The sequence below is a fragment of the Aptenodytes patagonicus genome, chromosome 5 (assembly GCF_965638725.1).
Source record: "Aptenodytes patagonicus chromosome 5, bAptPat1.pri.cur, whole genome shotgun sequence".
NCBI lineage: Eukaryota > Metazoa > Chordata > Aves > Sphenisciformes > Spheniscidae > Aptenodytes > Aptenodytes patagonicus.
In genome coordinates, this window is record NC_134953.1 from 30,321,271 (window position 1) to 30,339,602 (window position 18,332).

Genomic DNA, 18,332 nt, shown 5'->3' on the forward strand with positions numbered 1-18,332 from the left:
ATATAGCGCTGGTTTTGCATAGGTAAAGAAACTTTTCGGCCAGGTGTACCTGGAATATAATTATACAATTAGGGAGACTACCAGGGAGGCACCACCCCATCCCGCTTTCCTTTGTGTAGAAACTAGACAGGACCCGGCCGGGTTTTCCTGCCGGTGCGAGCGGCAAGACGAGGGGGTCATTTGGGACTCCAGCCCCTTCCCTCGTGGGGCGACCGCCGCCCCCCTCAGCACCCCGGGAACCGGGTGGGCCGCTGAGGCGGGCTGTCTGCGCTCCTCCCGCCGCCGGCCCTCCGCCGCCGAGCGGGGCTAGGCGCCCCGCAATCCCCCGCCTCCACCGCGGCGGGCGGCCGGCCGGCCGGGGCGCCAGGCCGCTGGCTCCGCCCGCACCACATGACTCCGCCGTCGGTAGAAACTTTTCCCGTCCCGCAGTTGGAAAATGGCGGCGTAAGAGCGGGGCTCTCGCATCCCCGCCCGGTTTGGCCGCCCCCGCGGTCCCCAGCGCCATGACCCGCTGGGTTCCCACCAAAAGGGAGGAAAAATACGGCGTAGGTGAGGACGCTCCCGGCCCCGCTCCCGCCTGTTGCGCTGCGAGTGCCCGCGCCGTCCGCGGGGAACCCCCAGCCGCGGGCCTTCCCCCCCACCCTCGGCTTCCCCCGGAGCCGGTCTCTGGCGGCGCCCCGCTCCGCGCGGCCGCTGGCTGCGGCGGGCTGGGGCCGCGCTTCCCCGGGCAGCAGCGCCCGGCACTTCCGCGCCGCCTCAGGAAACCTCCTCGGCCGCCCGCGGGGCCGGGACGGAGCGCGGGGTCGGCCGGCGCCCCCGGGCCGGCCGGGCTCGCTCCGCCGGCTGCAGCCCCCGCCTGCGCCGCTCCCCGCGGGGCTTCGGCCGCCGCCGCCCGGCGGGGATTTGCTGAGGGAAAGTTTAGAACTTGTCTGGAAACGCAGGGCAACCTGCGCTTGAGTCATCCTCGCTGAAAGAGTTGCCTTTTCTTTTTCTCCGATATATTTCTTTCTTCCCCGAGTACTACTTTGTCTGAATAGAAGAGGGCTTTGAGTTATTTTTACATTGGTTTCTTTTTTTCTCCTCCCTGATGGCAGCTAAACAGGATACGCTTCCAGTGCTGGATCCTTGGTGGGAGCTGTGCGGTGTCGGTGGGAAGCGCTGCCCTGCACTGACTGGGAAGCCCACCCGATGCCCGGTGCTCCCTCAACTCCTATCCCTGCTTAGGAGAGGGAGGTAGGGAGGTTTTAAGGTTACAAAGGGAAAAGGCTCTTCGTTTTGCAGGGAGTGTGATTTTCATACAGATGAGGAGTTTCCCGTGCATGCTGCTGTCTGGGGATCCATTTCGTACTCTGCTTCTTCCGTCCCTCTCAAACAGAGGGGGATTGTTCTCTGCCGGTAGTTAAAACGTCTCCACTCTAATTAAACAGAACTGAACTCTGGTGGTTTTGGGCAGTGTTGCACCGAGAGGGGCCCGTCTTTATATTGAGGATGTTTCATTTTGATCAAAACTTTTTTAGGGGTTATGGAGAAGAAAACTTCATTGGCGTGAGTGAGAGCATTTGTCTTGGGGAAGGAAATAATAAATCTGACTATTCAATTTGAAAATATGAAGTTCGGTGTCTACCACAGTTCCTGGACTCTATTGGTTGTGGAGAACAACTTACTTTTCATATATAGCCACGGCTAAGCCTTGTATAAACAACATGAGCAGGAAGAAGGGAGTTTTTGGGTCTAAGTAGAGTCCAAGTGAATTTTGGGAATTAATTTTAACTTCTGTGTGTACGTCCCTAGAAAACATGAGCATGACTTTTAAATTACTAGCAAATCCTAGCTGGCCAGTTACACTATGTGAGAGCTGTGAGTAATACCAGTGCTGAGGATGCAGTACAAAAATACAAGAAAGCAGAAACGCTACAGATGGCAGTCGCTCATTAAGTTTTCCAAATACCTGCTTTGTGGTGTGGGATGGGTAGGGTATTTCTGAAGGACTGGAATGACTAAATTGTCACGTAGTATACGCTAGTATTATAAACCAGTGACACTCGAAAGCAGGTTCCTCTTTTGTAGGAACTTGCGTCTAATACTGTAGCGGAGGAGATTGCCCTGACCTGGCTTTCCAGGAATCGATGTCTTGGAAGTGCTTTTGAAAGGGTGAGAGAATAAGAAGTGTGGAATAAACTGAGTATTTTAAAATACACTTTAAGTATATTTGGATATCCAGTGTGGGAAATTGTATCTGTAGTAAGAGAATTAGACTTAAATGTAATTCAATTAAAAAAAGAATTGTTTCACAGTTTCAAAAAGCACAAGATTATGTGCTCAATTGGTGTGCAACTGGTAATTTTTGTTTGTGTCCACTGCTCTGGAGAGAAGTTTGTCATGGTTTTATAATAGGTTTGTTTTTCTATGATAGTTTCTTTTCTTTTTCCTGCAAGTTAGGTGAGAGGAATGATCCTCAGCAAAATTAGGGTATTTCTCTGCTGAACTGCAGGGGTGTGAGAGTTGAAAGTAGACGTAGTGTTGCAAGGAGATAAAATCGGATTTAGAGCTAATTGAACGTTGCGATTCACTGGCCTGTGCTATGCTGTTAGATGCTTTTTTGGGAGGGATAGCTTCTTTTTGGCATTGCTGGGTTGCCTCCTGTGGAAGATGAATATTCAGTTTGGTTGCATGTGTTTACACATTTTTGTGTTGTTAAAAAAAGGCACTTCTGTACACTGTGAGGCTTCTGGTGTTTTATTTTTTGCTGCTTGTGAAACTTTCATGTTGTGGAGAATTGATGTAGCAGTTACATAGTCCCAAACAGAAATGGAGAAGGCACCGTTAAGGTGAACGCACTAATAAGTGAGTATTTTTCTTCCTAACTATTTACCGTGGCAAGTCCTGGAGACGTGGACTATATTGTCTGACAGTGGAACAGAAACATCTGCCTGTTCCCAAATAATTGAACTTTTAATTGATTGGTGTTAATTGGATTGTTAGTTGAACTGCCATCTTAGTGATATATGTATGTAATATACTTAATGTGTACTCTTCACTAAAGCAGAAATAACAGGAAGGTATCTATTGTTGTGGGTTATATTACTTACGTTGCAGTTGTGGGAGCTCAGAAATGTGTGTATGTATACATACATGTGTGTATATATATATGATGTGTATATATAAAATATGCACGTGTATTTGTAATACATACATATACTTTTTTTTCCCTCCTCTTGACTAGTGTGTTCCTGTGCACAACTAAGCTTTCTTAACATCTTGAGTCCCAAAGATTTGCTGGCTGTGATGCAGTAGGAATAAATTATTGTGACATACCTATACTGAAACTGTGGTAGGATACAGGTGTGTTAAGAAACGCTCCTCCTGCTCAACCCACTCTACGTTGCATGGTGGGGTTTGCAGATGATGCTGGATGTCCAGCACATGTGCAAACTAAACTTACTGCCTTAAAATGAGGAGCGCTGCTGCGTAGTGCATAGGCATTATCTCAGCGGGCAGTTGTGAGTGTGACTCAGCTCCACTTCCTGAGAGAATTCAGGGCTCGGTGTATGGGGAGGTTGCATGAGGAATGGGTGTGGATATAATGGGATAATGCAGTTATTAGATTAACATCCGGGGAACCATCCGAAACAGAGAAAGAGTCAGCTTAATTGAAGTAGCTTTTCTCCACTCCTGATGCTGCGTATCCTTCTCCTTTGTCTCGGCACCCAGCTCTGTATTTCGTCTCTCGCCTCGAGCTGGTGGGGAGGCATGTGGTGGTGGTGAGACGGCCACGTGGGTGTATGGCTTCCTCAGTAGGAACGTTAGAGGTTTTAGAGAGCCCCAGAAGCTGCTAATGTCTGCTGCGTACCATTGATGTCCCAAGCAGCTGCAGAGTGTGGCTGCTCAGTCTCGCGTTTCCTGCTTTTAGTGTGATGTGAAAATTGTAATTTTGGTGTTCTTCCTTACGCCAGTGGAGAGGAGATGTAATGAGCTGCTTTAGGAAGTCTGTGAGCCTGAATAGTGCTTCTGAAATAGCATGAAGAGGCTCTAGTAGCTTCCAAATCCTCTTGACTTCTGCTGTCATTTGACCCTTTTCCTTTGGCCTTAAAGCTGCAATAAGAGGTAGAACTGGTGCTACTATGGTTACCACAAATACCGTATTTAAAATGCCTTTGTCTTCAAAAGTATGTACAGATATGGAGCAATTAGACCACCACTGTGATAGTTTAATCTGGGTTTTTTTGTTTTTGTTTTTTAAATAAATGGGGAAATAGAAAAATAGTGCCATGCGTGTCCGTGCATGGTCAGATGTAGAAGGACAACTTCCCGGCTACAGGGCTTGTACTCTCTGAGACCCTGTTAATTTTCAGGGTGCTGACTCTACTTTCCTCTGCTACTCCTAATGAGCGACTGGAAAACATGGATAGTTGTGCCCTTGCCGTGATCAATAAGCCAATGCGGGCTCTGCCTTGCAGGCAAGGTGCTCCTGGCTTTGGGCAGCTTCATAAATTCAAAGCCTTGATGAAGAAAGGGCTGGGTATCTGTACAGGGAGCTGCATTGAGTGTTATTATTTCAGGACAGCACGTGATGCCTGGGTAGGTGCTTCCTAATGCCATGTATTAGGTTAAAGATAACGTATATGTCAAGGACACTAGCATTTTAAAAATAGTCTGTACTCATATGACTGTATATGTACAATTGTTGCACTTCTATGGCATATCTAGGTGCACTCAAGCTTTCTCCTGATGGTATCTGTTGTTCTCAGTCCTTAGCTAGTGTCACACAAGCTGCTCAGATACACACTATACTGTGTAGGGTGTGTGTCTACATGTGCATTAATAAAAAAAAACCAAACCCAAACATCATCAAGCAAACAAAAAAACCAGCCCACAAACAAAACCAATTTTACTGTGAGCCACACCAGTTGGCAGTTCCTGTATTTTTGCTTGTTACTGGTGAGTTTTTGTTGCATGTCCATGATGGAGCAAATCATAACTAGCTTGATTTTAGATGCTTTGAAACAGGATGGACTTTGGCCACATTGCAAGGTTAGGGTATTTTAGTGCCTCTCTGAGATTGGGATAGCTTTTCAAAAGATGTCTATAGAAGTATCTTCAAAGCAGGTATGCAGAAATAACTTTTTTTTTTTTATTACTAGGGGAGGGCTATAACGAGTTGGTGGACTAAGTGGTGGTTCAAAGATCATGATACATAAGTTTCGCAACTGAGTTGTGCTCTTGTAATGGCTCTTCCAAAGGGGGGATAGGAATTTGGTAAGAGCAGTGCCGTTGAAAGCACAGGAACTCCTACGGCCAAGCACTGCTGCTTTGCTTCTGCTCGAGGGAGGACTGCAGTGGTTTAGGACAGATTTCAGGCTTTTGTGGAATCCTGGATTTACAGTCCACAGCTGCAGTCAGTGGTGGTGGCGGCACGTGGAGACTCTCTCGTTTACTGAGAGAGTTCATGATCTTGTGCTTCCATATTTGTGCCTTAAAGTAGGGAAGAAAAGGTTTTTAGGAAATTGAAAAAGAAGATGCATCTTAGTGATGCATCTTAGGAATTTTAGTGATGCTGTGTTGTGAGTGAGGTTTGGAGCCGTCTGACAGAACAGGATGGTTACCTTTGTACTGTTACTGACAGAAGGACTAAGCTCTGACGTGTCCCAAACCGATGGAGTAAAAATGCTCATGCAGTATTTGCTGATGTATTTATCAGTGTATTACCATTTTGAGAAAGCACATGCAGATTCAGTCTCCTAGAGACAACATACCCTACTGTACGCCCAGATTACAGTTTTATTTTGTGATATCTTACAATACCTTTTAATTCCCTGCTTGCTGAGGGGATGTATTTCCGTGCTTTCCTGTCCCTGGCATCACATGAAGCAGAGGTAAGGGACTGGTAGATGAAGCATACTTCTTCCTAAATGAATGACCTTAATTTGACTGTAGGCATGTGCTTGATTATGCTCAGTTTACTCAGCAGTCACTATTGCTCTCTGTCAATAAACACTTGTTGCAAGCAACAGATTGGAGAGGGATAAAGATACCGGATAAGTGGAAGCAAGCGTGTACTCCTGTTTGCTTTCTTCCAGGTCAGTGACAACATTACAAACCGGGATTGTTCCGAGAAATGATTCCTGTAGGGATTTCCCAGAAATACTTTTTTTTTTTCCTTCCCCTCCTCATAGAGCACATACTGACTTCCTATAGGCAGCTGGCTGCCTACGGGCATAATACAGAGCATTTATTTAACTCTGCAGAGTAAGTTTTCAGTCAGTTTAGGGATTTTTCAGCTGTTAATTAACATTTTTGTTCCTAGAAAATAAAAGGGGAGGGGGAATTTTCACAAGATGAAGATTTACACTTTACGTCGTACACAAGTATGGAAGTGACAGGACAAGGTCCTGATTTAAGGTTTTTGGTTTGGTATTAATTCAGGATATTAATTCTGAATTTCCACCTGAATTTCAAGTAGTACCTTGGTGGGTTTTGTAGTTTTCTTCTTTGTCTCTCATTGCCATAAATGCTTGATTGAGGTGCACTGATACGATGTTAATTTTAGACTGTTTGCCATACTTGGAACAGCTTCCTTTGTATTATAAATGCATTTTCCTTTCTGCATAGGCAAAGCTTTCAGGGAAGGGGAAAGTAAACTGGATGCAACTTAAAGTCAACCACTGTCTCCAGGAAGCCTTTCTGTCAGCTTGCAACTACAGGCATAAGCGTTGCAATAATTTTTCTTTGAAATATTTGTGTTTCTGAAGTTTGTCCAGTATTGGCTGTAAAGCACATGCAGGATAGGCTTTGTCTAATCCTTTAGTAGTCCTTCAGGACTGAAATGCAATACGTCTTGTTAAATATCTGTAGATGTGTCCAACTTTAGAAAAATAGCTGAAAGCTGGCATATATTAATGAATCAAAGTTCAAATGAGGAACTAGTGCTAATCCAGTTTTAAAGTATTTATTAAAGATGTCAGTCTTACCTTTCCTCTTCTACTTGCTGCAAGTCTGAAACTTTCACAAAACATTCAGTGGCGGCTAATTACCGTCTCTATGAAATACATGGGCTGCTCTTCTATATGGGTCTTCTTTGACAGGGAGATGGACCACTGAAAAGTTAGCTTTTTTTTTTTTTTTTGTAAACTTAAAAAAACATTTTTAATTCTGTTTTCTGGCCTGCAGTAGATCCCAAGGCTATTCTGACAATAGTAATTTTCTGAATAATGCTTTAATGAATTCCTTAATGAGTTACTGGAATACTTTCCTCCTTTAGCTTGGGGGGGAAATTGAAATCATGCCCTATCTAAACCAAAAGAATGTTCAAAAAGAGATAATTCTTGTAATTTGGAAACTTTATCTACATTTTCAGGCTGTAGTTGTGAAAACATTTCTATATTTATAGTATTATTTATCTTCCCATGTTTATGTAATTTGTGCATTAAATCTGATTTCTGATGTAAAGACTTGTAACACAAGAAATAGCAGTTGCTGAATTTCAGTTTCATCAGCAAAATACAAAATATCTCTGGAAATATTTTTCAGCTCCATATAGCTTTGTAACTAAACTGAAATAATTACATTGAGAACTATTATGTGTAATCATGTATCCATATACATAACAAAACAAACAGATGGATGAACAACTGAAGTAACTATTGGCCATGATACTTGAATTTTTTGGGGTTTTTTATAATATTTCTTAGCACTGCTGCTTTATTTATAGTACTGTTTATATTATTTTAGCACAACCCTTTTTATAACGTGTTTTCAGAGGTTTGTGGTGGCTGATTTTACCAACGGGTGTTGGAGTAGCAAAATGTCTGTTACCTAGTAGAAAGTACTGAGTGATAGAGGGTTTGCTGTGTAATTTATGAACACGAATGGAAGTAAAAGTGTGCATAATTGGTATATGTGCTTGTAGGCACTTTAGTTTCTTATGGCACTCTGTTCTGTACATCTGTACTGTTGTAGCAGCTGTGTCACTTTAGCGTTTTTACTACCCAAATAAATAAATATTGAGGTTGAAAACCTGCTTGAGCAGCTCCCGAGCTGAGCTACGTGCAGGCGTTTCGGGAGCGTGCTGTAGTAAAGCAGGAGTCCCTGAGGAGTCCTGTGTGCAGAGGGCATTGTTGGTGGCATTGTGGAGAATTGTCTTCCTCATGGAAAAGCCTCGCTGCTTGACGTGGTGAGTTCCTAACTGATTGCCGGCAGAGCTTCCTGGAGGCACAGCTCCTGAGCAGCTTTGAAAATGTACGTCTGACAGTGCAGGTGGGCGCTTGGGATTTGTGAGAGTACGTGAACCGTGATGTGCCCGAGAGCCTCTTCAAGTATCCAGATACCTTTTGGAAGTCCAACCTTAGGTGTTTGTGTTTGCTCTGCCTGCCGCCGCCTTCTCCGAACAAAGCACGGAAGTACTGACATCACTCAATTTGAAGTTGAATGTAATAAAATAACATATGTTTAGGGAATGTAGCTGAATAGCCCGTGGGTCCCAGGAGGAGGTAACTGATGCCAAACAATGAGTTGATGATGCCGGACCGTACCCAAACCTAGCGCACAGGGACCTTCAACTGTGCTGTGTTAGTAGAGGAGGGATTTCCTAATTTCCATACATGGAATAAAAAAACTTGAAAGAATTCAGAAGAAGTATGATGGCAAACTCTGGCACTGGTGGTACTTGTGGTCCCTGCATAAGGCTAAAGGTAGTTGTTGGAAGGGGGCAGGGATACAGGGTCATGGAAGGCTCTGCTGTTACCTGTGTCTCCAGCGGCAGGCATGCCTGCCTGCCTCCCAGCAGATGCTTTAGCCTTTAACATCCTCCTAATTGTGCCAGCTGGTCTGCAGGAGAAAATGTTGGCAGTAGGGCATGGTTCAGTGAATGAGTTGGGTGCTTTTATTGAGGAGTTGCTTCTGCTTCAGCGTGGTGTGTGTATAGTATTATCTGCAGTGAAGGCTGCATGTCAGAAATGAAGTGAAATGAAAGCAACTGGTAATGTAAAAAGTATTCCTGTAGTGGACCTTGAAACAGGAAATATCTCAATGCTGAGCCAGATGGAAGTAGCTGATGATATTTGAGTTTCCAAGTCTTGACACAGATGGTGAACAATTTAAAGGGACGCTTGCTTTCAAAAAATCTGCTGTGCATATGACTCCAGTGAACAAATCATGACCCTATAATGGCTGCGGGTTATCAAGGCAGTGACTTGGAATGTCTTATAAATACTGTCCTCTAAAGGAGGGGTTGCACTGCAGTTTTAATGACTAAGTAGAGATATGGTTAAACATGTCACTCAGGTCAGGAAAGTTATAGATAAGGGTCTGTGGGAACCTTTAAACTTTCTCTTGACTAAATATAAGGTTATTCTCCCAAAATATGAGCGTATGAATAAAAACTAACATCATGATGGCAAGATGTGGAGTTTTTACTTTTAGTTTAATTGTTATTGTTTATTAAGTAATGGAAAGAGCTAAAAGAGGGTTTGTTCATCGGCTCTTGTTTGACTTGTGTGGGCCTCCTGTAGGTCAGTTGATCTGAAGAAGGGACCAGCTGCAGGTGTGACCAAGCCTGTGCTTGTTCCCTCCTTAACTGCTATAGAGACTGTTGTCGTATTGTGGGCTGTGAGTCTCTCTGTCCTTGCTTCTGCCTTGCAATACAGCGTGGGTTTCAAAAGCTTGTCCTCTTGGTTTATTTTTTTTTTTCTTCCTACTGCTTTGGGGTCACACGGAAGCATGTTACCATTTCTGCTGTTTTGCATTGGACAATCTATGGCTCATTCATAGCTCAAATATATAGAAAATAATGCTTATACTCAAGCCTATAGTATGCTCTGTCTAATATAAGGTAATGGTGATGTTGCCTGGTGTCTGGCCTCTGGACTTGATGCTGCATGGCCTGGTGGCTTCGGGCTCTGTGTATAGCAATGTATGCTTTGTATCTTTTGAGCAAAATGTGATTATGATACAAAACTGTCTACAGCTATACATGAAAACTTTCTTGCTACCTGGTTATTTTCCTTTGTATGTTTTTTATTCTGTCATATGCTTCTTATTTTTTAATGATTTCCAAGCTTTTTTTCTTCAATTCTCATATTTTGTCCTTACACACAACTACCCACCAGTTTTCTGCAGGCATTGCCCATCGTCTTCTTGTCTCTGCTGGAATTCCTTCCTTCCTACTCACCTGGCTACCCCTGTCTCACCCTTCACATTGATGGGATATAGTGTTTATCTTTGGAGACTTACAACTGGGGCAAATGGAAAATATATGAGCACTGCTGTCCCCTCTCCCTCCAGTAACCAACTGTAAACTCTCTTCACTCATTTGCAGTGTGTGGAGGCTGAATCATTTCAGTAGCAGAGGACACGTGCACTAGATATGGACCCTCATCCACCTCCCACTGTTGTCTGACTCTTGCCTCTTACTTTTTCTTATCATGACTAGTAGGTATTGGTTATGTCTCCATCAATCCGTAGTCTTCCTGATGCTTCTTTGATGAAGAATCTTGGGTGGAGTGGACTTGAGAGACTTTTTTTGCTTCCATCTGAAGTTGGTGTGTCCTGCGGTGTGGGTTTTTTTTTTTTTTTTTCCTTCTTCTGTGGATTGATCTCTGAAGTTTCCAGTGTAAAGGGTAAAGTGGTGTAACTAAAACAGTGGTTTTACTGATAATGTTTTTAGTAAGTTGATTTAAAAAAGGTGGTTTCCGGCTTTTTTTTTTCAGTTTAGTTTTGGAGGTATTTGGGCTTCCATTTCAAATCAGAGTTACTCTGTAGAAGGTATGTCTTTGGTATGGCAGTATCTAACTGCCTCCTTTCTCGACAGTCTTTCAGCAATGCCTCTAGCTGTTGACAATCTGTCTTCCACCTCTATGTGACCTTGGTCAAGTCTGTTCTCTACTTTTTTTTGTCTCTTCTGATGCTGCTCACTAACGGTTGGGCATAAAGAAGACAACCTTTTTCTCATGGACTTCCCAGGCGATGGGCAGCAGTATGCAGAAGAGCAACTCAGAATTCCTGTAAGACTGGGACTTGCTCACAGACACAGCAGCTGGCATTGACTTCTTTTTAAAATGAACTTAGTGACATATGACAAAGCACTGGGAGGGACTGAAGTGGTGGATAAAGATCCCTTTCCCAGAGTTTTCAGTTATTGAGCTCTTCTGATGAGAAAACAGTTGTTCTTGCTCACAAGTTAAGTGGCTGGAGATGAGAACAGATATTTTTGTGGCGCAGAGGTATTTCTTAGGCAGTAGTTTCCATAGTGTGTGAGTCAAACGGGACAAACCAGCAACCCCAAACTTTTGATGGAGAGCCAAATATTCTTTTGGTGTTTATTGTATTACACTTTGTTTATTTTTATTTGTTGGTTTTGTTCTTGAGTGTTTCACTGTAACTAAGAGTCTAAAAGGATTAAAAAAAGCATTAGACATTTATCTGGATAATAGGGACATCTGCAGTTACATTAGACTGGATCAGTTTAACACTAAGCATTACTGTCCTAAACAGCTTCAGGACTGATAAGGTGCTGATGGACGAGGGAATTTTTTTAGTGCTGGCTAATACAGAATTGCCTGCTGTAAGGTCTCGGTGTGTCTCTAAAACACTGATTATGGGAACTGGACTTTGGACTCTGCTTAGTCTGATCTGGTCTCTCTCCTGGTGAATCACACTACTGGGATGTTGATGCAGGTAGCACACATGCAAGTCTTAATGCGATTATAACAAAACCTTTGTTAAACCAGTGCAGCCTTGTAATCGTGCCTGCAACATCGATGGGGAGTTACTCATTTAGTCAGTGTATGCTGCCTGCATAGTAGGAAGAGTGTCCCATTAGCGAGGTTTTATTTGGGAAAAAAAAACTTCTTTGAGAAGCAAGTGAGTCTTCAAGGAGTGCCTAAAGTAGCTCACTTCAAGCTCTGTGGGGTGGGAATTCTTATTCCTAAAAAATAAAGCAGTGGACTGTATATAGACAGATAAGCACATTTTAATAAAGACTTGAGAGAATTAGTTATGGTACTGTTCACATTTTTAGAAGTTTTGTGTGGGTTCAGCTTGTGTTTGATTTTCTAGTTGAATGTATTCTTGAAATGATTTATTAACAGATTTTTATCAGTAACTTTTGCTGCAAAAGAGGCCTCTATTTACTGAACTGTGATAACTGAGTGATTTAACTGGTTCAGATTTGTGCCTTAAATATGGAAAACATAGTTTGCGTTTGATGCAACAGTTGCTGGTGTCTGCAGTTAGAGCACACGAAGGCGAACGTGTTCTTGGCTGAACACTGGAAGAAGTTTTAATACTATTAGGGCTTGAGTATCTAAAATACTGGGATAACTGTGTAAGCTCTTAGAGTCCAGGCGTGATACCATCTGTAAGACAGCATGCTGATCTGGGAGCTGTTCTTACATCAAGATATAAACCCTAAGATTAGGAGTTCATGTATTATGTTTGTATAATAGTGTCTCAATGCTTCCATAACATTTACATAAGGAGCGTGGAAAATATAAAATAGTTTTGCAGAGGGGAAATAGCATAATTGCATACCAGCTCAAGTGTTGATAAGATGGGTAGGATAGTGATAGTGTTGAGAAATGACTCAGTAAAATTAGTAAAAAGTAAAATATTGGTGAACATTAGTGAAGCCTTGGGCTCTACCATTGTGTTTCCCTTACTTACTGCATCTGCACACTGCAGGCGTTTCTGTTGTTACCTTTGCATGCAGCAACAGAGTCTTGTTCTTGGGACACTAACAGACCAAAAAATGTTTTTAAGGTTTAAACTGTTTTTCTCCAGAACACTGAAGGCTCCTAATTGAGAGGAAGTTGGATTCCTACAGGAAAATGGCACAAATAGTGCCACTCCCCCTCCCCACCCTTTTCAACACCCCTCTGTCCTCAGCACGCAGGCTGTGGACACAAGTCCCATTGTAGAATGGTCCAGGTGTCTTGTAGGAGGTTTTCACCAAACTTAACCAGCGCAAATGTGTGTTGATTTATATATTAAGAATGAGCTGTTTTGCTGGACATGGGGACTTGAACTGAGTGTACAATGCACTAGCTATCATTAGTTTGTTTTTTTTAAATAGTTTTGTTTTGAGGTAGAGGTCCTGAAAGTAGTGAATGAGTTGAACAGTTGAGAAATAAGCACCGGTTATTAGACTAATGGAGTATTTTTACAGTGGGGAAAAACAAATGTTTTAAGGTGAAAGTGGTTGTGCAGGACAGATGTGCTGTCCAGTTTAGCACAAGCTTGTGCTACCAGTTGGAGCTTGCCAAATATAAACATTTGAACAGATTGAGTATCTTCTGTGTTGCTTTGGAAATCATTACAGGGAAATGATTCTCCTTAAGCCGTTGTTTCCATTGGGGCAGTGCTAGAAATGGCACTGATCTGCTTCTCTAGCCAGGAGCTGGCTCTTGTCTCCTCTGTTGGCTGGTGCTACCCTGGGCTACCAGCGTGCATGTGCTGTGTGCTAATGCTTCACCTCTTTTCAGTGAATAGTTGGAATGATGCTGGGAAGGTAACGTGAAAAAGAAAGAATAGTTAAAATACTTTTGTCTTACAGGAACAGATTAGCGAGTTACTGCTGGGTTAGTGGCGCCTTAAACATCCTACTAGCATTAATATACATGACTGTCAGTGGTGTTTTTAAAATACGCTCTCTTCAGGTGGTTATACTTAGGAAGTAAGGTGTTACGGCCTTAAGCTATTCTGAATTAACAAGGGTGATTTTGAGGGTCGGGGGAGTAAGGGTAGTAGTTATAAGGGTCGCCTTTGATGCATTTCAGTAGGCTGAGGGGTGCCCTAGCAATAGGGACCAAATGGGTCAGTAGGACAGGACTCAACAGCTGCTGGTGGAAAGTTCTCATCTGAGAATTTCCCACATTCATTTGTGATAGATCAACTTTAATTAGACTAAAAAGGCTTTAGAACAATGAAATTAACTCGTGATAAAGTTAAGTGTTGTGACTATGAATTTAGGTTCCTATTGTGCAAAAAGGTGTGGAGTTCAACGTCCGTAAGTAGAGCTTTCAGGCATTCCTCTGCTCCCGTTTTTCCCCCTTTCCAGAAGTGTGTATATTTGATTTATGGAGAGAGTAAACTGTGATGCTGGGTCTTTAAAGAATAGTAATACCATATCAGTTACCTTTCCTTCTTATTTCTTCCAGAATGAACATAAAAATTAGTATGGGTTCAGAGCATTCCTCTTAGGTGGGTAACATGGAATTTGTATGGATACGAGCTCCCTTTAACAGCGCTGTAAGGAAACCCCATTGCTAGTGGAAGGGGTTGATGATGAGAGACCGACTCTCTGCAGCCTGGAGCGAGTCGGACAGGGACTCTTTGTTAAGGCTAGCTGCCGAGCCAACTCTGTCGCTCTTCCGAAAGTGGCACGAGGCACGTGATTTCTTACTGGTTTAGAGAAAAACAATTTTTCCCTGTTTTTGCAAAATGCCGCTCTTATCTTTTAATGCATTCAGGGCTGTTTGAGTCGCTTCCATGGTTACGTTTTTACATTAATTCTGGTATAAGATACAACTTCAGGAAAAATATCAGGTATTTCCTATTTCTGCAATAGCCTAGCTGTTGTGGAAAAGAGAATGTGTTGGTGGATCAAACTGCAGTTCTTAGCAGGTAATTCTTCTCTCTGACTATTATTTCTAAGCAGAACAAGTTCCTCGGCGATTATTTGACTCTCGATCCGTGCTCTTTTCTCTGGTTCTTGCTGTTGGAGACAGCTTGAAAGACTGAGACAAATAAGGTGATGGCAAGTAAAAATAAATTGAGTAAGGTTTGATGTGTAAAAAGCCTAAAACTTCTTCTCCTCTCTTCCCCACTCAATAAGCTTTCCTGAGAAAGCAATGGAGGAATTTTGATTTTATTTTCCCTTGTAGAAATGCTGAAGAGGAAGAACAGTAGGAAATGCAAACTTCTTCCCATCACCTCATTTTCCCCTTGCTTTAGGCTTTTTGCTCTGCATCATCAACTCTATATTGCAGTGAATAGTGTCTTGCAGGGGCCATTTTTTTGCTAACTATTTCTGCAGTAGTGTGATACCAGGTTTATTGTGTTGAACTTGATTTTTATAGTCATTGAAATGACTATTAAAATATAGCTGTGACATTAAGCTCACTGCTATAGAAATGCTTAGTGAAAGACACCCTCTTTGCATAATTATGTTCAGTGCAATAGAGACCTGCTGCAATGGCAGGGGAAGAGCTTGAAGAAACAAGGGACTGATGCATCAAGCATCTTCAGATGGAGCTAAGATGAGCGTGGTGTGGATTATTTTTGTTAAAATCCTCATGCAGATATAACTGAGCTTCATTTTTGCTGGCTTTTGCGTAGTAGCGGCAGAAAGCTGAAAAAGGTGTTTTCATAAAGGTTCTGCTTCATTCCATGAAGGATGAAGGTTTTGAGGAACTAGCTGTGTCTGCCATCCATGACCAGTCTTCTACCCAACCTGTATAAGAGGTACTGCTCCCAATCACTTGGGAAGCTATATGCCCTACTTGAGCACCAAATTGGCAACTTGTGATTGAGCACTGGTGCCTGTGCAGACTTCAACTGTAATTTGTGCTGTTTTAGCCTGGAGCACTGGATTGGGAGGGACTTCAGGGTTTGCCTGTGTTGTGCACATGACTCTAATATAGACCCTTTTATAAGCTGGTTTTAAGATTGAGCTTGTTGTGTTTGGGGATGTTTGCACCTGCTTCTATGTTTGGCAGGACAGTTTTGAACTGCACTGCTCTATTTAGGACCTTCTCCTAAGGCTGTAGTCGGTGTTGGTTGAAGTTGATGCTGTTGCCCTCCCGTGCTTGGCCACACTGTTCTGCCATTGCTGGTGTTCCCCAATTGCTCTGAGTTACTGATGGAGCTATCACAGAAAAAGCGCTGCGGTTTTGAGCAGGCTGAACTCCTTGCAACTGTTGGCTGAGGGATGAGGTGGGCAGCAGCGCTGGTGCAAGGGAAGGGACAGGGATGCGCAGCTCTTGACACATCAGCCAGGAATGAGTGTGGAGCTGCGGCATTGCCAGCTTCATCACTTATCATCTCTTGGGGAACCTCCATTTAATGATATGGCCTGACATTGACTCATGACCAGTTCATACACATTTGATCCTCTGCCGGCATTGACCATAAGCTGAACTAGTTCCTCCTCCCCTCCAGCGTTTAACTCTTTGCCTGCCTTCCTTCTCATGCCCAGCAGATACCTTGATGCATTTTATGCATAGCAATATTGAAGCTTTTGCAAGTTTTGCAAAGACTTCAGGTAGAGGCTGTTTTGAATTTCAGTTAATTAAAAGCACAGAAGTCCTTTCTTCAGATACACGATGGTAAGCATAGTGCAGGCTCAAATGCTGTCTTTGCCTTCTTTAAGGATGCTACCTGTAGACCCACCATAGCAAGAGCCGAGTTACCACTTCTTAGTGTCCTCCAGTGAAATGCAGGAAATTCATGGGAACATCAAAACTCACTTGCTTTGTGATTCTGTGTTATCAGAAGACAGATGCCAAGACATCTGCCTCTAAATAATGTTTTCTGTTCATCTAAATCAGCATCTTGCTTCTTCTGCAGAAGCCAGTGTTAAGAGCTTGGGGTGGTATGATTGCTTCTTGCATACAATGTGTTTCAGTTAATGGACTTTTTAATATTAAAAATCAATTTGAATGTTCTTGATTGTGCTTCTTGTTAGCTGTGCATTATGGCACATTATTAATGCCGTTGCAGTCAATAATGATATCTTTTTTTTAAACACTAGTTTTAGCTTTATACCCTTAGTACTTAGTGGTAAAGTACTCTGAATACAGATTAAGTCACAAGAAGGAGGAGGGAGAAAGTTGTTAAAAGAGTGAGTTGGCATCTTACTTTATTTTTAGGGAGCTAATGAAGTATCTGGCTTAAAAGGGGGGAGGAGGAAAAGCAGAACCTGAACTTGGTTCTTGGAAACCTTGGATGGGTCCAGAACTCTTTAATTTTTTTTATTAGTGCAGAAAGAACAAGTGTACATTTTGTTCTCTCCTACTTGAGCTCTGCTCACAGGATGCGGCAACAGGGTAGTTGCACTTCTGGAAGGCGACAAGACTTGAGTTTGAGGATTGCTCTGGATTTATGAAGTTTCCTCAGCTTATTAATTCATGTTGGGTAGTGATAAGACACCAGATGTGTTGCAAAACATATTGCTCCCTTGTGTTGCCATCTGTTATAAAACCTGACGTGTCTAGTTATGTTTATAGAGGCCTGGGTTGCCCTTTGCTCTTTCTAACCTGTGCTCAACCGACAGTTGGTGCTGCACCTGTGCTTAGGTTCTCCTCTAAATACAGAATTTATTCCTGTGTACCTTTACTAGTTGCCTTTGGAGTGTTTTGCGTCCTCACTTGGGAGGAGGGAAGGCAGGCTGTCATTGCAGAGATTTCAGTTTGAGGGGTGCCAGAGTCCAGATTCAGGATTCTCCAACCCTTGGCAGGTGTCCTGTGTAGTTCATGAAGTAGAGGCAGTGCTCCTGGGCTCGCGTGGGAATAGAGTTTCCAGATGAACCATTTTTATTCCCACCCCCCCCCCCCCCCCCCCCCCCCCCGGAATTTGCTGCTCAGGTGGAAGGGGGGGAAAAGGAATGGTCTCGCCTTTGTAAGGGAAAATGAGAGTAAATCCTTACCATATACTTAAAATTTGCTGGATTTAGTCTAGTCCTGCTGGAGAGATATCTGTGGTAAAAGTCACGTTCATGGATTTAATCAGTAAGATGTAGTGCATTACTGGGGAGGAGGAACCATGAGCTGTATTTTCTTTGTTAGCTTGGTGGTAACTCTTCAAGTCTAAGAATTTCTTCAGACTTTTCCTCTCTTTAGGAAGTTCATCTTTTGTGAATGTTTGAATGACAAAATAACTGGAATATTGAGAGAGAACCGTGATCTGAACTTGGTGAGACCAGGAATGACAAAATACAGGGTGACTTCAGTAAGGCGGGAAGACCTACCCTCAGTTAATACACACATGAAATAATAGTCTTTAACAAATCTTAGGTGCAACTCTTGACTTGTACCCATCTTTTTTCTTCTTCCTTCTCCATTAGCGTGAGCTGTAAAAATTGGAAAATTGTCCGGGTAAGTAGCAGAGGACTAAAGAGTCTAATACTGAAGTCAACCACTTTGCTTTCAGAGAAAATAGGAGGAAAACCATCAGGTTTCTTTTATTTTTAATACTAAAGGATCTACAAGAGACACTGCTCTCACCTCTGTGGTTTCAGTCTGCTTTTATGGAAAAAGCACAATTATGATTTTGGGATTTTTTTTAAAAGAGCATAAAATAAAGCTGACAATGTGTTAAATGTAGTTTGCTTTCTTTTAGGA

The 18,332-nt window shown here is 42.8% G+C and overlaps 1 protein-coding gene across 2 annotated transcripts in view; it reads left to right on the forward strand.

The window, feature by feature from the left end:
* The first annotated feature begins 435 nt into the window (after positions 1-435).
* The window catches only part of DOCK1 (dedicator of cytokinesis 1), a 325,958-nt gene continuing 308,061 nt past the window's right edge, over positions 436-18,332 (forward strand). For both annotated transcript variants that reach the window (XM_076339221.1, XM_076339222.1), the window contains exon 1: positions 436-549. In XM_076339221.1, the coding sequence (XP_076195336.1) occupies positions 504-549 (46 nt within the window). In that variant the 5' untranslated portion in view covers positions 436-503. The remainder of the gene's footprint in view (positions 550-18,332) is intronic.